The 19894-nt window shown below is 32.3% G+C and overlaps 1 protein-coding gene across 5 annotated transcripts in view; it reads left to right on the top strand.

Moving 5' to 3' along the window:
- The window catches only part of LOC142349284 (uncharacterized), a 39914-nt gene that overhangs the window by 18773 nt on the left and 1247 nt on the right, over positions 1–19894 (top strand). For all 5 annotated transcript variants that reach the window (XM_075400746.1, XM_075400751.1, XM_075400749.1 and 2 more), the window contains exon 2: positions 7813–8133. In XM_075400746.1, coding sequence (XP_075256861.1) covers positions 7813–8133 — 321 coding nt within the window. The remainder of the gene's footprint in view (positions 1–7812; positions 8134–19894) is intronic.

Here is a 19894-nt window from a genome sequence, read left to right as displayed (position 1 = left end):
CATTACACCCATTTAGACAATTTCTATTTGTGATTTGTTGCTTTTGGTTGGAGGCTTTTGGTTGCTTAGCACGTAACGGCTAATTTCAAAAAAAATCAAAGAAAATTGAAATCAATAAACAGATATAAAAAAATAGTATTCAAATTCATCTTGAAGCCATGATTTTTTTCTGGCTTTTCAACATTATTTCACTTCACTTTTTATCTATTGAAGTTCGTTTACACTTTATCAAAAGAGTATAATCGGTAATATGTTGCAAGAAAAGTTATAACTCACTTTTTGTTTTTTTTTAGAACAGTAAACGTTGTAACTCAAACTATTATCAAATACATTTATGAGTTATATGTGCTTAATTTTTGACTAATTTTTGCTCAAATCTAATTTGCTATTTGATATTAAACAGTCTAATGTTTATATCGCCAAAAATTATTATTAAAGGAATGAGTTAATAATTGTTTGAATAGAGAACGTATACAGAACGCATAAATCAATGTCAAATACAGCATTATTGAATTTTCGAGGAAAATGTACATCCAAATTTAATATGTGGTGTAATGGTTTTCCCCCGCAATTTTAATTCGAATATCATTTTTGTCAACTCGTATCTTGTTGTCATCATTGACAGGTGCCATTTCCCTTCGCGTAGGGCATATTTTAATTTTCTATGATATTTCGTTTTAATCGATAATTTATAACATTGACAATATGCGTTTTCAAAAAAATTTTCTTATAGTCCCTTCGTAACGGGTCTCATCTGTTTTCAAAAGCAACCCAAATGTTCAATTAAAATTTTTCAATTCTATAATAACTGAGACTATATGTATAAAAACAGAATGAAAAAAATATTTTACTCGGTCAACAGCTAATGACTTTGATGGCTTCAAACTCTGTATTCGCGTAAACTGGTTGTTAGTTTTTGAGTGTTTTTTGTTTTTGGTGTTTTTTTTGTAATTTTAACTTAGTCTCATCAAAAACATGTGCCAAGTTTTTTTTGGAGTTAGATGGTAACGTTTAAATTTCTAGTTAATCGTTTTTCTAAATGCTAATGAGAGTTTTGACTTGAAAATATATGGTTGAGAAAAACGTGTATCCAATTTGAATTAAAAAATTTTAATTTTTCAATTTATAAAAAAGTATCTTTTTAAATTAATGTGTCTGTAAACAACCAAGGGGGGCTTTGATTGTTTAACCAATTTTGCACAACAAACCATTATTTAAAACCTGACTTTAAGGAATTGTTCTGCAGAAAAATTCACGGTTTTTTTCTCCTTCGTTAAATGGATTTGGAGACATCAAAACTTCGAGAGACTCCAAAACTTCAAACATCAGAATTTTTGCTTAAAGGTGCATTTGATTAACATATTGAATTAAAACTCAATAAAATTTTTAATACTTTGATTTTTTTTTTCAATTTGAACCAATGCAATATAGGTAATTATCAGTTGTGGCTGTTGTGCGTCAAAACTGGCAGCCAATATTCCCAGCTTATTGATTGAATCTGATTATAATTTTAACTCTGACCGACAACTACTTACTAATTTGAATTCCAAATGGCAAACAAGGGTGTTAAGGTTTTTCTTAAAAACTATTCGACTTTTTTTTATAAAATATTTTTAGCCCAAATTTTAATTCCGCATAAACGCTGTACAATATAGATTTTTCTGTAAAACACTAGGCAACAAATTTTTTTGGAGGCTTCGTGTTTAAGCACCAGATTTGAAAAAAACATTTCCGGAAAGCTAAGGTTCTTCTAAAATGTACATTGCTCTTTTACCAGAGTTTTACTTGAAGTTTTGAGGACTTTGGATTTTTGCAAGAGAATCTTTTTTGTCAAATTAATTTTGTGGCATTAGGTTTATAATGTGTTTTGAATAGATGTAGACATTTTCACAGCCATAACAGATTACTAAAACGGTTTTTTTATTTACAAAATTTGTTCGCAAAAGCAGAGGAGAAATATGTTGAATTTTTTGTAGACCTGAATTACCGCTGACCATTTAAAATGGATGCCATTCAATGCCTAGAATTATTGCGAAGATTATTAATGTTGAATTATCAAATTCTAATATGTTTCTAACAGGCGAAAATTTGACACAAAATTTGAACTTTTGTTTACAAAAATTTGCTTTTAGTAGGATTTTTCAAAGTTTAGATGCGATAAAATGTCTCAAATAAAATTTTTGTTTGCTTTGATTATAAAATTTTCTCAAAGACTTTGTCCGTATGCCGAACCTCAAATATAAATATTTGCGTGCAGGATAAATTTTCCCGTTTTTGCTTGTTGATGAATGACCTTAAATCGTGTCTGATCGATCGGTTACTGTTCAGTGACAAATAATTAGCTGCACTCTGTTACCTTTTTAGTATTGTTTTTGATATTTTGACACCAATCTTGTCACGTATTATAGATGGATTATTTCTAACTGAAAACTGAAGTTGTTCATTTCAACATTCATCTGATTTTTCGAATGTCAATTTAGTGTCTGCAAATGTTCTTTCAACAATTGTTAATGAAATCCTCCGATAGAAATCAAGTCTGCAAGAAAATTCCTCGGTGAATATTTATTGTTGAATTAATTTTGAAATGGGGAAAATGTTCTTCCCTTTGGAAGCAATTAATTATGACAACTAGGAGACAATGTGAGATCTGATTGAAAGAATGAAGGCCTAATAGTAATCGATTTTTGCAAGGGTTCACATAAATTCGGGATGAAAATGACCATAAATGTTTGAATCATTTATGGTCATTTTCATAAATGTCCATAAATGTCGAATCATTTCAGTTTGAACTCAACCCCCAAGTCTAGTGCGTGCATATTATTTGCCCCACGCCCAAGCGCACCGGCCATACTTTTACATAATTAATTTATATCTAATGTCACGTGCTCTGTAACAAGGGTGGTATATGACGTACTGGGAGCGCAATCGGAGCCATTACAGATTGAGGGGCCAGACGTAAGTGACCTCTGATCAGACGGATGTGCACTCAAAACCTCGTGTGCGCTCGAATCTCTCTCTCTCTCTCTCTCTCTCTCTCTCTGATCAGACCTCCCTATACGGAAGTGACTATTGATCATTCTCAAATAAGAGCATTTTCCAGATTTTTGCGCCACTTTGGTCCGGACAAATTAGCAACAATTTCTCAGATGTGGTGCGCTTGAAATGGTCTCTGATCAGACCATCCCATGGCCCAAATTGCCACTGAATAGACAATTTTCTAAATTGCCATATTGCGAGGTCCAGATATTTTCCAGGCCACTGTCCGCACTGTTTGTGGGCTCGAAATTAACCCCGGTCAGACTATCGTGCTCTTGGAAGTTACTTCTGATCAGACTAGCGTGTGCTCGAATCCTCCTCTGAGCGGACTAGTTTGCGGTCAAATCCACCTGTAATCAGACACAGGTGCGCTCGAATTTGCCTCCAATCAGACTCAAGTGCGCTCGAACAAGGCTCTGATCAGACTGAAGTGCACTCAAAATCACCTCTGTTCAGCGCCATCCGATTTTAGATGAGCCTCTGATCAGAACAACGCTTTACTGTTGGCTTTTAGCAGAACCAATCTCACTTTAAAAAGTAAAAAAAAAGCGCTTAAAATAGTTTCGGATCAGACTCAATTACGCTCAAAACTTTTGATCAGACTATTATGCGCTTGAATCTGCTTTCGGTCTGAAAAACCCAGACAGAAGTGACCTCTGATTAGTTCATTGTCCAGACGTTTGTGCGCTCAAACAAATTCCAAGATCCTGTAATTTTGGTCTGGAAGCACACCGTGTTTTTTTTTCGATTTGGGTCTGATCAGAGGTTACTTCTGTCTGGCTCCTCAACCTGGGATCAAGTTTGTCTCAGAAAACGCACGCAATTCTTTCTATACAGATACACTTAATCAAAGCATGCGTCAAAATAGGTCCTGAATTCAATAAAAGTTAGTTGCCTAAAAGACTGACAATGTCCTTCGGGAATTTTTGGGTTGATCAATCTTGGATTCCATACCTAAGATCATTAAGGGTACCATCAACGGAAGATCAATTTTTCTTTCGCGATTTTTTAACGCTATTAGCCAATATATAATCATGGCCTTTTGAGTGGTATCTTTGATTCTATTCAGGACACGACGCTAATAGCTCTCACAGAACTAGCCTCCTATTCACAGGCAGAGAGGGTACAACAAAGGAAAAATTTTGGTGTCATTGCTATGTAGCTATTAGTGGCACCTTTAGAAAACTTCCGTATTCGACTTCCAGTTTGTAATTCTTGCGGAAAACACTTGAAGTTCTGGGAATTTTTTGAAATTTGCTTGCGACAAGTTTCAATGACTTTTTAAGCTGGCGTTTATTACCTATTGTATAAAATACGCTTCAATTAGCCAATTACTCTTCCAATTCTTTAAATACTAAATCTAAACACGCTCGTTCAATTATTATTATTACCAGATTATGATCCCTAAAGTCAATGAATGTTGCACATTGATTTTGATTGTCCAAAAATAGCTCCCAATTAATTCAAACATTTTTAATTTTTGGCCACACTTCAACTTATAACTCCTAGTATGTTGAGTCACTGAGGTATTTTTTGCAAACAAATGACGGGCTCGGTCTAAAGTTTATTCTTAAAATCATTTCAGCTAATTTTCTTGACTGATACTCCAGTAAAAGTTTTATCGGCTCAAAGTTACCTAAATAGTAAATTCAAACTTTTTACAGAAAATTCATTACAGAGTTTTTATTTATGTGGGACTGCTGAAGTCTTTGGCCTGTGGAAACGTAAATGAAGTTAGTGGTTCCAAGTGTACTTTCATTACATAATTTTTTGCGTAAATGAGTAAAACCAGAAAATTCAATTTTTCTTAGAAAAACCATTCAGTCCACGAAAAAACATTTTTTTTTGTTTTCGAAATATTGTGCTCTATAAAAACCATTGCTACATAGCAAAAATGCATGTTAAAAAAGATAATTCTGCACATATTGAAAAAAATCCTTTTATCTATAAAGTCGCTTTTGAGCTTGTATATAGCTCACTCTACCTCAGTTAATAATGGCTTTTCCAAAAAATGCTTCTTCTTTTAACCTCAGAATACACTGAGGCAGTTCACACATTGGATTACACTTAATTTAAATGCGGATTGTACTTTTTTTTCATAAATTGGAGACTGTTTGCTTTAATCTCCAAAACTACTTATGCTAATCCAAGGATTTGATTTCACTTTCAATTTTTCGAATATATATCTCAATTACGAAATTTTGCAATATAATTTCAACAAACTCAAATGGCAATAAATTGCCTTAAAAATTGCCGTAAACAATTTTTCTTTGGAAGTTTGCCGCTCAGGTATTAAGGAAATAAAACATAATTTAGCTACAAAATTGAGTTTAATATTTAATGTCTTCTCATTTGTGCCAATAACTTTGTATCAACGAACTCTAACGATTTTAATGTGATTACTTAGGTTGCAATAAGGTACAGGGTGTTGTAGAATTTTGTGTGGATGTATGATGGTCAAAGTAAGGAGCGTATGTTTCTAGTCGTAACCACAAGAAAACGTTAAAAGTTAATTGAGTAACAAGTCCAAAACCGTATTAGTTTGCGTTGACAAATAAAGATTCACATTTTTAAGATCTTAATAGTTTGAAAAAAAAAAGAAACTTATGCTGGAGAGCGGATCACTGCTTGTTGTTTTCTACATTCCACAAGCTCATAAAGCATAAAAATATCTGAGACTGTTTGCTTTAATCTCCAAAACTACTTATGCTAATCCAAGGATTTGATTTCACTTTCAATTTTTCGAATATATATCTCAATTACGAAATTTTGCAATATAATTTCAACAAACTCAAATGGCAATAAATTGCCTTAAAAATTGCCGTAAACAATTTTTCTTTGGAAGTTTGCCGCTCAGGTATTAAGGAAATAAAACATAATTTAGCTACAAAATTGAGTTTAATATTTAATGTCTTCTCATTTGTGCCAATAACTTTGTATCAACGAACTCTAACGATTTTAATGTGATTACTTAGGTTGCAATAAGGTACAGGGTGTTGTAGAATTTTGTATGGATGTATGATGGTCAAAGTAAGGAGCGTATGTTTCTAGTCGTAACCACAAGAAAACGTTAAAAGTTAATTGAGTAACAAGTCCAAAACCGTATTAGTTTGCGTTGACAAATAAAGATTCACATTTTTAAGATCTTAATAGTTTGAAAAAAAAAGAAACTTATGCTGGAGAGCGGATCACTGCTTGTTGTTTTCTACATTCCACAAGCTCATAAAGCATAAAAATATCTGAAATATTTAAATTGCTGGTAGAGTCGACAAATTTGAAGCCAAGCATTTGCTTCAAGATAACTATTACCATTAATGTTGGCTTTACCGTGTGAATTTAGAAATCCGAAAAATTGGACCAGCTTTCAGAGTCGAGGAAAAAAATCTAGATGTGTTGCTTTTCTTTGTTTGGGTTGACAGTTGACATAACTTAACTTGATGTCAGCCAGGAAACAATGTTTCGATTATAAAATTGTCAAACTTACTAGCAAAAAAGATATCCATGTTAAAATTATAGCACAATATTTTTTTTTATTTTGAGCTTCTATTGATCTCAAACTGAACTTTCAACCTTCAATATACGATTGGTAAAAATTATTGGCAAAATAGATTTTTAAGCAAACAGTTGTTTTCTTCTGACTTTTTAACGCATCAGCAGTGAATCAGAACAATAATCACCATGATGACTCTAAAGGTGTATGAGGTCCGCTAGTTGTATGTTAAAAATATTTAGTTTTCTGAAAACAAATCGGTCGACGAGAAGAAAAATGAAACCACGAAAGCAAGCTACGTGTAATTGCAATATCGGGCCTAGAGTTGATTTGTATCAAAATCTTTTTGTTGAGAAGAAAAATTAATCCATTTTTTAAAAATCTTAAGAACTTGAATATTTGTTTTTCAAAATGTTAACAAAAATGCATTGCGGTGGATCAGATGAACTTTTTGGAACAAATATTGAAACCATATCAAATTCTTGCAGTTTTTTTGCATAGTGTTTAGAGAAGCCGTATCTGTTTCTCATTGTCAATTAGAATTTTGTATTCCTTCATAAAAATTTTGCAGAGCATGAATTTTTTTTGGGAAACTAATTTTGAGAAAAAAAGTTGAATTTTGTCCTCAGTTTTTATTATTACTCAGAACACTTGTTTTCCTGGAAATATATGGAATAAGTTATAGGAAATCTATATGAAAGTTTAAAAAATCAAGTCAATGTTTCGAAGTTTAATTTGTTAAAGGGCAAAAATTATATAAAATTCAATCAAAATTTAGGTTTTAATTAAAAAAAAGTTAACAGCCCGATTTTTGATATCAGCTAAGATCACTTTTCAGATAGCAGATACGTTTCTCATTCTGACACTATCGCGTTAGAATTTTCTGGCTCCGATTTAATTTAAATAGTGAAAAAATGTTTTGTAGAAAACATCTGAGTTCACAGCAATGATTGCACTCTGCCGATTTTTATCGCTCCAAAAAAACTTGAAAATCTATATGACCTTCCCCATTCCCAATCGATTTCCCATTTTACTATTTTCGAATGATGTATTTTTTCGGATGCGCCAGCTTTGCGTCCAGTAAATAATTGTGCTAGCAATATTTCCCTCATTTTTGTCACGCATTGCTTGTAGGGTTCAATGTTAGCTTTAGAAAGCTCCCCTGTCGTCGTGTTAGCCGAAATCAAAGATACCAAAGCTTTCTTAAAAGCGTTAAAAACCGACAGTGATGAAATTCTCATTCGATTTTTTTCGATTTTATTTTTCACCTTGAGATTTGTTTTTAGCATGAGCCGCCATCTATACAAGTTTAATACCGCAATCAGCCCTCGCCACCCTTCGAACAGGCAGAATAATTCCACAACCCACCGGCACCCATGTGTGAAAAAATTTCAACTCACATCAGTCGTGAACTTGGCTCTGATTGCCTGCCTGGTGGTCGCGTGCACTGGACTGTCCGAGGGGGTATCTCTTGGCAAGCAGGGTGTAAAAGAATGGGAGTGGCTCAACATGCTCTTAGGGGGACCACAGGGTTCGGAAGGGGGTGAGATGGATGTTGGATCGGGTCCGGATATGCCTGTCCAGAGGTCAGCACAATTCCCAGAGAGGTAAGAGATTACTTTCGCTTAAGGACACTATAAAAACTCACCTTAACTTATCCGAAACGTTAGGGTAACTTTGGCTTATATGACCTTACCTGAAATTCATCTCATAATTAATTACCTTAGGGAGTTTTGGGAGTTATACCTTAACATTTTCCTTAACATATAATTTTATAACTGGATTGCTGTGTGACATTATTTTCGGTTATTTATGAGTTACGAAATCATCAGCTGAGATACAATATTTTTAGATGAAATAATTCATGAAATAAAAATTGGTTATAAATGAGAAAAAGGTAACTAATTTGGAGCATTGCGTTGAGAATTATATCAAAGCATAGTGGTTGAGAGATACCGTTTGTCATTTTTGTTTGAAGTTGTTTTTGGTCATTTCTAAAGTTTGCAATCACAGACAAATGCAGAAGTAACTGAAAAAGCTCCCATTTTTTGAATTTTCTTGCTGAATATTAGCAGTCAGGTTCTGAAAGGTTATTTTTTGTTTGGTCCAACGAGAAGAATGCCGCCTTAAACTCAGAGTTTTTATGGCTTCTGTGGTCTGGGAAATATTAAAATTGTCGACTGTCTACAATTGTCAAATAATTTTTTTGTTTCAAAATTTTGCTTTTTCAGCTTCATTTTTGTCTCAGAAGACAGAGCAAGGTTTGCGAAGGCAAGGAGTTGGAAATAAGAAGTTATGTCATTCCCTTTTGGTCCATTTTCTTTCAGCGAAAAGCTATAGTTTTAGGGCTTTCGGTTTTAGGGCTTTCGATAGGATAGGTTGCTATCTTTGGTCGAACCGATTTACTGACAAATTTTGAAACTCTAATTTGTAAGACTAAAATAAGCAAGTAGACTCGGTAATATTTGTTTGCACATAATGTTCCGATATCAACGTGTTGATTTAATTGTAAATTCAATTGCGTGGAGTTAATTGATGAGGAAGAGATAGAAAACTTTCAGCAAATTCACATATCCTTCAAACAAACAACTTAGTGGGCAAATAATGCTAAAATAGAGGGCAAAGGAGATGTACCAATTATTAGAGTTCTGGACAAGACAAACAATAAAATCTAATAATGGCGAACATTAATTACGACCAAAACTCGATGTCCATATTGGAAAAACACTAAATGACAAAAAATTGGAAACATATTAAAGTTGAATTAAGCAAATAAAACTATACTTCATTGGATAAGATATTAAATCTGTCAATAATTAGACTTGTTAACAGGTCGACAAAAAAGAAAAAAGGGGCAAAAATCAAAAATACGTTTCTAGTTTTGGAAACAACCAATTTCAAATTGATTAAAGTCAAAACATATCAAATCGACTCATTAAGAAGGTTACTTGTTACCTCATTGGAAGCACTTGAGACTGCCATTATCCTAATATGTCAGATGCCTACAAAAGGAACAGCAAAAACGAAAAAAATTAAATTTTTCAAGAAAGCAGGGTCGCAACCTCTGTAACCGCAAATTATACAAGGAAAACGTTAAATATCTTCAATTGCTCATTTTTACCGCCATTTGGGCATCCCCATTAGTGTCATAATGGGGCAAGAATACAAAAAAAACTCAGAGACAGGCAAACATCCAAAAATCACATTATTAACATGAAAATGCGTAGTAGGAAAACCAAAAACCATTAGTTGAGTACAAAACCAATATAAAGAATGGATCATTGATCTCTAGAAAGCGGATAAGACCTAAAGTTGCAGAGACCAAGCTACAAAATTGATAGGAAAAAGAAAAAATTGATAAAGCTCAAAAATCCACCGATATTTAAAACAATATTTTTTCAAAAATATAAACAAATCATTAGCTTTCAACTTAAGAAAACAGATATACTTGCAACTGTTCAGTATAGCAACTATGCTCATTATGAGTGAGACCCAATCATTAGACGACAAAAAGCAACACATGCGGATGTCAATCATATTTTTAAAAACAATTTTTGAAACATGATTGCTGAAGCCATTAAATCTATAAGACATTAAAAACCAAAAGAGTTAGGTCGACTGAAAAGATTTACATTTTTTTGGCCATGTGGCTTTTTGCTTTGGATTGGGTCTTTTTTGTAAAGTTTCTCTGTGAAATAGACAGAAAAAGAACCACAAATATTGACCAGTTTAGGTTTTTTGTTTTGTTGAGTTTTTGTCTCTATGTCGGGCATATCTAAATGAAGTGTGATAAAATGCGTACTTGATTTAAATAGTCTGAAATTCGAAAACTTTAGTACAAAAATTCAACAAAAGACTCGTATAAAAACAATCGACAAGACTCCCCTAACCTTAAAATCGAAACCAATAACATTGTTAATCACTATTTTAACAAATTGTAGCAAAATTGACAAAAACTTGTTTAAAATTGGAGAACTTGGGATTCCGTATACTATTCACAAAACTCCAAACCTCGATAACTGCCTGTAAAAACGAATATCAGAAAAACTTTTTTGATTCCATATTCTACGGCGGACGGGCTTTCTAATGATAACAGTCTCAACTCTCTAAGATGAATATATCAATGAGCCAAAATTGACCACAAGTGGTCGGAACTATTAGTTTTTGTTTACTTACTGTTTCAAGTTTGAATGCTTACAATTTATGATCAGTTGCAGCCTTCCTTGTAAGGTTACAGTTTCCTGATAGAAAGTTATATAGGTGCTAAGGAAACACAATAGAAACGAAAAGCTATTATAGTTTAAAAATACTTTTACAGACACAAAACTACATAAATGTTTTATTGCGAATGCAAATGTTTATTTTTTGCAGCTTATCCAATCAGAACTGAGTTCATTAAAATGTTAAACGTTAAACCATCTCTTTTTAGGAATTGCGATTACGTAATAAAACGCAACGTGTTCCATTATTAGAGCGGACGTTATACGGAAGAGCGTGGGCCGACAATAGCTCAATATTTTTTTTTCATTTGACAGCAACTAAACGAACCCGTTAAACTTTTCGTAACCAGTGTTATTTTTATTATAATTTTAGCCCCCATGACTGGCCAATACTCGGCGTATTGTCAATTTCGAATCCATACAAAGCAACGTGGTTTTATGGTTTGACAGTTGTAAGCATGTTTTATTTGTGACTTATAGGAGGATTATTTGTTCCCTATTTTTAAGACGAGATTTTTTGTCTGTTCATGTAAAAATTGAGGTGGGTGGATTAATCAGTGTCATTAAAACAAAAGATTTGTTTTTTGTAGACGTTTCAGCCAGCTGCTTCTATTATGATCAACAACCTTTTTCTACACGCCTCCAGTTAATGTGTCATGATTATATCATAAAAGAGGCTTTAGTTTCATTGAGTTCTCTTATAGGAAAGAACCAGAACATAATTCTTTTCAATTTATTCAAAGTTTATTTATTCAAAATTTATTCTGAAATGTGAAAAAAATTGCAACTTTTCATTGTTTTTAGCAAAAATAGGTCGAAAAATCACAGCTATGCTTGGTTAGACCAACGCTATATCATTATTATTATTAATAGTATTAGTATAAACTAGCATAAAAAAATCGGTCATTTTGAAATTTATTCTTTGCATAAAAAGTGTCACAACCACATGTTACAATATTAGTGTAGAACAACACGCGTTTACTTCCTTACGAAAACAAAACTGAATATTCTTATATTACAAAAGAATGGCCACAAATAACACACCATAAATGCAACCATATACGTCATTTCTTCCCTTTTTGTACTCTTTTCTGGGTTTCTCTGGGCCGGAATTGATTCCACGCTTTCCCAAAATATGCTTCCCAAATCAGCATACGGGCGAGTGATTTGTTCCCTATATGATTAAGAGGAATAGGGAAAGGTCTGTAAAAGTTTTCCCCGGTTACCGTCAAAATTTACTCTTATAAGGCCGAGGGCACTTTTGCAAATTTATACTGCTTCTGTTTGCGTGTGCCTTTGAATATAGTTGTAGTAGTTTGTTCCTGTCCCGAAATTTGTGTTGCTATAGACGCTGAACAAAATTTGGGTTGATTTTGTGCTAACACATTCAAGCACTTTTCCGTCTTTGCTAAGAGTGTAGAACTTTAAGTTACAAAACACTCTGCGCCTAAATTTTCCTTAAATTTCCCAAAATTGTTCCCAGCAAGTTCCCCATTTGTAAGCACTTAGCGTCAACACCTACAAACATACAAAATGTGCTCTTAACATTTTGAAGGCTCGCGTATAGAGTCTGACAAAAACTACACTACCTTTTCGCGCCCTGCTATTAGTAACTTGATACTTAATTTCCATTATAAATAGTTATAAAACCGGTAACCCATATAAACAGACTTACCGCTAGTTATTATAACTTACCAGTATAGCATTTATCAAGGGAATTGATTGTTAAAACCAACAGTCGGTATTTTATTGCTTTTTTCTGTATCACATTTTTCCCTCAGCTGAGAATGTTTCTTTTGTATATGTTTATCAAGTTATAGCTACGTATTAGGTCAAAAGGTAAAAGAAAAGAGGGGTTATTTTACGTCACGCTTTTCCCCATTCAAAGCATCCAATTTCCATATTTTCCATCTTTCTAAACGCGTAAAATTACATTTGCATTATTTGTAATTTCTTCGCTCCTTGTGAACTCAACAAACTTAGATCTACTTGTTCTTAGTTTCTTAAAAAGTAATTTGCTTTGATGTTGTTGTTGTTTACAAAACCGATTTATTTTTGAGCTATAATTAGCGTGCTCTTTTCCACACAAAGACAGCTTACGTAATTTTTTAAAATTTTCTTACGCACTGCAATTCTGTTTTTCAAATTCAAATTGATTTTCAGTTGCGTGCAAAAAAACTACTAATTACGTAAACGACTATACTTGCTTATTTATTTTGTTCATACCTCTTCGAATTTTCAAACTTGTTCACGCTTTGCTACTAAAACTTACAATTGACCAATCAAAAGCTTCAATTGAAAGACTTGAAACGTTATCGAATATTACGTAACTTAGTCTAAAATGGAAACTTCCACTGAGGAAAGGAAAGTTCCCACATCGTTGCCAATATCAAGTGAACCGAAAGAAGCAGAATTTTCCGACCCAGAGCCAAATCCTGAACAAAAACAACAAGAACAAGCAATTGTACCTAAACTACCGTCAAAAACAAAGTCTAGAAAACAGAAAAGTTCAAAATCGTCGGGATTTATTGATAATTCTGGTGGCAAAATTGCGCCTGGAAGTCTGGAAATCGGCAGCTATCAGAAAAAGTTCGTGAAATGTCTAACCATAACTATGGTTTTCGAAACCATAGTTTTCGCGGCTAGTTTGACATGCTTATTCATGACACCATGGTTTCACGATTGTTCATTATTTAACGAAGACGTCTACTATCTCGACTCGACACAAGACCTGACACCCAGACACAATTTCTACGTCGACAATTATGGAAATTGCTCGGATGAAAATATAGTCGCCTTTTGCATTGACAACACCCAAAGCAAGGATTTTGACCCTGCTAAATTTCAGTACAATGTAACTTGTCACTGTACCGACAATTTCGATTCTTTGACTTTGTGGTCGGTACCGTTGGCTGAGCATGACAGTTTTTCGAATAAAATTGTCGCCTGGCCCGTTAGAGGGCTGCTTTCATGCGCCGCGTTTCTAAAATTTCTGATCACAATCGAATATTTTGTGTCGCTATTTGTCCCGAAACTTCGAAATAACCCGAACAGTTTCGTGATCAAATTTTGTTCAAATTGGCTTTGCGGGGCATTTCTGCTCGGTTCAACAATGCATATTTCGCTGAGTGATTTTAACAAGATGTGCAATTCTCTGGGTTTGGGTTTTTGGGCAATGTTGTTTGCCCTGGTAATGTCTGTACCCTCTATGCTGGGAGTTTTGACCTCTACTGGATACTATATTCACATCAGAGTGCTCAAGTTGGAGTTGAAACAACAATAAAAAACTTGGAACATTTCAGAAACGTAAACTGAAATTTGAACGACTTTTATACGGCTTTTATTGTATTTTATGCACATATTCTGCAGCTTCCACAGATTGATACGCTTAAGCAATATAAGTTAGTTAATTGGAAATATAGTTTTAATTGAATTCGCTTACAAACGATTTGTTTGAGTTGAATTAAGTTTGTAGTAATGTTATAAGCATTGAACCCAACTTGATTTTGGCCTGATAGACTTGTTAAGCCAAAATAGTAACGATATAAATAGGAATGGTATCAATGGAAAAATGGTATAAAAATGGTATCAATAAATACCATTGCTATATTACTGTTAGCTTGTAGAGTCAAAAGGCGCCAATTTCCACCCGAAGATAGAGTCCATAATCGGAACTTCAGGAAACATTTTCAACATTACGGCCAATATCCGAAAAAGGCAAATTTTGATCTTTGTGGAATAAATTTTGCGTCTTGTGGAATCGACCGACAAAAATCTGTCCCCAGTTTGTACGATTCATATACTATCTGATGGAATATAGTTGCGCAAAACGTGGAAATAAGTTAATTATATTTAATTATATTGCGAAAAAGGCTCAAATTTTGTTACCAGTGTTCACGGATAAACGTATTCCTTTTCCAAAAATTTGAATTTTAAATTAGCCTTAAATTTTTTTTCCCGAATTTTTTTTTGGTAATTGCTTGACACCCAGTTGAAAACGTAATTATTTTTTGTGAACAATTGTATGGGCGCTCGCAAAAATGCTTTTATCTATCTTCGTATTCCACATTTAGTATCGAGAGTGAAAATTAGTATCGAGAAGAAAATTTTTGAATTTAATATCAATTGGGATTTCTTTCATTTCAGTCTAATATACAATATCTTATTTATTTGGAAAGTGTTATTACTTTTTGTGTGGAAATTAAAAACTTACGACGTGGAAATTAGCGACGGCACAATGCCCGTTTTGCTGCTAGCCCAAATAACCACTCTTTTTGAAAAATGAGTGCACATATATCCATTGAAGCAGCAAATTTGAACCTAATCAGCTTCGTAAAGTTTGTAACCATTCAAAATTGCAACTCTGATCTCAAAATATGGGTCGTGAAAAAGCTTGTGAGTTCGCATACTAAATTTTCTAAGTAATGGCCAAGTAACTAGTTATAGGTGAATAAAAAACCGCATCCGTTTTCTAATTATATATAGGCAATTCGGGGAAACCCAAAAGAGGATCATACAAAATATATTTAAAATTTTGAATACACACACACAAATATATATATATATATATATATATATATATATATATATATGTATACAAATTCATATATATATATATATATATATATATATATATAAATTTAATTAAAATTTGAAATATATTCTGTTTGATGCTTCTATGGGTTCCCAGGAAATCAAGTATGACATTTGTTTAGCAAACAAAAAACTATACACATCATATATAAAATTGTATGGTAACAAAAAGTCGTATATGAACTTGAATGAAATCAGTGGCATCTCATCAGTTTTTATGGAGAGATTTTCGTTAAAGAGACTTCTTTTAAAAGACTTTCATATAAAAATTGGTTTTTTGCATTATCGTCTTATTGCATTTTTCTTGATTCTAATGTTAAACCCCGTATTGTGAATTGTAGTTTTTTTACCAGATCAAAATTCAATCAGAGATTTTTATTAGAGCACTTTTGATACAACCTTTGAGTCTTAAGCATACTGCTATCATGATTTTGAAAACAATTGTCAAACAAATTCTGAAGATTTACAATTTTTTTAAAAAAAGAATTGAAGATTTTTTAAAAAATTAATTTTTTCCTGTAGGCTATACACATTTGAATTAGACCATCAACATAGAACAATACTTCAAACGTTTTAAAAACATTGTCCACGAAACATTCAAAAATTATTGCTGTTTTTCGAACAAAAAGTTGATGAAAGAATCACTAACAATTCAAATGTTGGATTAAATGCAAAAAATTTATTTGGTCGTGCATCTCATGTGATCAAAAACAATGTAAGATTGCTTGAAGGTGAACAAAATTGATGAAACTGAGCCCAGTGTTTCAAACAACGGAAGGGCTTTCATTTTTGGGTTTCCAATTTTTTACTCAGAAGACTTGGTATTCTGCCTGATATAGTATTCTAGGAAATCCGAAAGAAAAAATTCTCTGAACATTGAAATTGCAGCCAGCATTAGTTTCTCACAATTTTATAACTTAGTGTAATTAGAACGGCACCACAACTAACAAAAAAATAGACGTATCAAGTAGGAGAAAATGCGGGCGCATACTTAATACATATAATACAGATTCTCTAAGCAAATACAAATTTGACATTTCATAAACTATAAATTCCATTTCTTTGCTACATACATGTTTTTTGGACAACCAAGACGACAGTAATCTTATTAATTTTTAAAACAGAAATCGAGTTTAAAACACTCTAAGAGAACATTTATTTTGCGAAACTTTCCAATTCATAGAATGGTGCTCAAAGTTTGAATCCACAAAAAAATACAAAAAAATGTTGCAAAAAAATCAAAATATATATAATAGAGTATCTCGAAATAATTCAGAAGTTAAAAAAATCAAAAACTCTCCATGAAAAATTATGAGGCCACCAAAAGGGATATCTGATATATGATATAAGATAGAGACGCTCGGGTCATTGATTTAATTCATGGTAATTTGAAACTTTTTGTTATCATACATGTTCAATTATGCTGTGTATAGCTTTTGTTTATTAAACAAAAGTCATACATGATATATATATATATATATATATATATATATATATATGTATATATATATACATATATATATATATATATATATATATATATATATATATAACATATGTATATATAATATGAACACACACACACTCACACACACACATACACACACGCGCACACACACTTAAATATATATATATATATATATATATATATATATATATAATTTATATACTTATATTTATGATATAGGCTTAAATAATATTTTAAATATAATTATCTTAAATTTTTTGCTTGATCCTTGTATGGGTTTCCAGGAAATCAAGTGTCATCTTTCGTTCACAAACAAAACTGTACGCATCATAAACAAGTGTGCAGTATAAAAATCGCATGCGACATTTTTTATGCTTCATTGACCCGAGTGTACATATCTTATATCTTACATCAAATATCAATGATATGGTTTGGTGGTCTCATAAGTTTTGACTGAGGGAGTTTTTTAGCTGCGGACTTCTTTCAAGATAGTTTATTCTTATAAGCTTTGTCTTTTTTTGTATCACCATTTTATTGAATTCTGTTATATACTTTAACTTTGAACGAGAAACTCGATTAATGTAATGATGATAAGATGATTGTCTTCGCAATTGTACAAAAAATTTGTCTGCAGCAAAGAAATGGAATTGAATATTTAAAATATGTCAAAATTTTTTGTCTAGAAAATCTATGTTATGTTAGAAGTATGCGCTCGATTTTCTCCTACTTGATACGTTTCATTTCTTTTGTTCTCAAAAATGGGTATTATTTAGTTTTCTTGGACAACCCGACTGACAAACTTGAAGCTCCATTGTAAAGCAGAGAGTTTTTATCTGATTGAAACTGGTCCAACTCCCAAGTGTTATTAGATTCAAATTTTGCCAGCACTGTTGTGCCGCTTGTCATGTATTATTCAATAGTTTCTAGTAACAGATTTCACACATTGCCAAAATTATGAGAAATTGATGCTGGCTTCAATTTCAATATTCAGAGAAGTTTTATTTTTTTGGGTTTCCTAGAATACGAAATTAGGCATGAATATCAGGTCTTCTCGGTAAAAATTTGGGAACTCAAAAATGAAAAACAAAAAATTTGAAAAGGTGTTGAAATCGAAACAGTGTTCTTAGTTTCATAAATATTCTTCACATTTCGCAAAAATACCTTTTCTTCAACCAGTGAGAAGCACGAGCAATTGATTAATTGCATCGAATTTGTATTTGCTGTGGTCTTTGCATCAAACTTTTGTTCGAAAACAACATTTATTTGTTAATGTATCCTGGAAAATGTGCTAGAAACCTTAAAAAGACAGCTTTATGTGATGATTTTTTCCAAAGGCGAATTGCCTAAAGGAACAATATAGTTAGATCAATTATAAAAACTTGCGTATTTTTATAAAACTTGAGAATTTATTTCACAATTGTTTTTGATGGCAGCATGCATAAAGCTCAATGTTTGTCTCAAAATTGGTCAAATTGGCTCAGTCGTTAGATAAATTTTAGTTGTAAACAAAGATGCTCTACAAAATTGTTTGCTACCACTTGCCCTAACTCTATCTTTATACATTTTTTTTCTTAACAAGTAGGAGAAAATGCGGGCGCATGCTTTTAGCATAATACAGATTTGCTAAACAAATAAAAATTTGACATTTCATAAACAATAAATTCCCTTTCTTTGCTACTGGCATGTTATTTTGGACAATAAAGACGCCAGTAATCCTATTATATTTTAAAACAGAAATCGAGTTTAAAAAACACTGAGACAAATTTTATTTTGCGAAAATTTTCAATTTATAGAATGGTGCTCAAGGTTTGAATCCACAAAGGAATACATAAAAATAGATTCGCAAAAAATCAAAATTTTTATAATAGAGTATCTCGATAGAATACAGAAGTTAAAGAAACTCGGAAACTCTCTCCATGAAAAATTATGAGGCCACCGAGACGGTATCATGGATATTTGATATATGATATAAGATATAGACGCTCGGTTCATTGTTTTAATTCAAGGTCATTTGCAGTTTTTTTGTTATCATACATGTTCATTTATGCTGTGTATAGCTTTTGTTTGTTGAACAAAAGTCATATATATACATATTTACATATATATATATATATATATATATATATATATATATATAAATATATGTATATTTAATATTAACACACATATACACACATACACCCACACGTACACACACATACAGACACGCGCACAAACACTTAAATATATATAAATATTTATATACATATTTTTATAGTATAGGTTTAAATATTATTTTAAGTATAATTATCTTAAATTTTTTGCTTGGTCCTTGTATGGGTTTCCAGGAAATCAAGTGTCATCTTTCGTTAACAAACAAAACTGTACGCATCATAAATAAGTTTGCATTATAAAAATCGCGTGCGACCTTGAATGAATTCAAGACAATTTTTATGCTTCAGTGACCCGAGTGTACATATCTTATTTCTTACATCAAATATCAATGATATGGTTTTGGTGGTCCAATAAGTCTTGATTGAGGGTTTTTTTTACTACTGACTTCCTTCAAAATAGTCTTCATATAAGCTTCGTTTTTTTACTTATCACCATTTTATTGCATTCTGTTACATATTCTTTGAACTCGAGAAAATCGATTAATGTAATGATGATAAGATGATTGTTAGAAGTATTTTCTCCTCCTTGATACGTTTCATTACTTTTGTTCTCAAAAGTGGGTATTATTTAGTTTTCTTGGACATCCCGACTGACAAATTTGAAGCTCCATTGTAAAGCAGAGAATTTTATCTGATTGAAACTGGTCCAACTCCCAAGTGTTATTAGATTCAACTTTTGCCAGCACTGTTGTGCCGCTTGTCATCTATTATTCAATAGTTTCTGCTAACTGATTTCACACATTTCCAAAATTGGGAGAAATTGATGCTGGCTTCAATTTCAATATTCAGAGAAGTTTCATTTTTTTTGGGTTTCCTAGAATACGATATTAGGCAGGAAAATCAGGTCTTTTGGGTAAAAAATTGAAAAATCAAAAATGAAAAACAAAAAATTTGAAAAGGTGTTGAATTCGAAACACTGTTCTCAGTTTGATAA

Source organism: Convolutriloba macropyga, chromosome 11 (assembly GCF_964194025.1).
Source record: "Convolutriloba macropyga chromosome 11, txConMacr16.3, whole genome shotgun sequence".
Lineage (NCBI taxonomy): Eukaryota > Metazoa > Xenacoelomorpha > Acoela > Convolutidae > Convolutriloba > Convolutriloba macropyga.
Note: the sequence above shows the minus strand (reverse complement) of the source record. Positions and strands in the feature narration are given on the sequence as shown.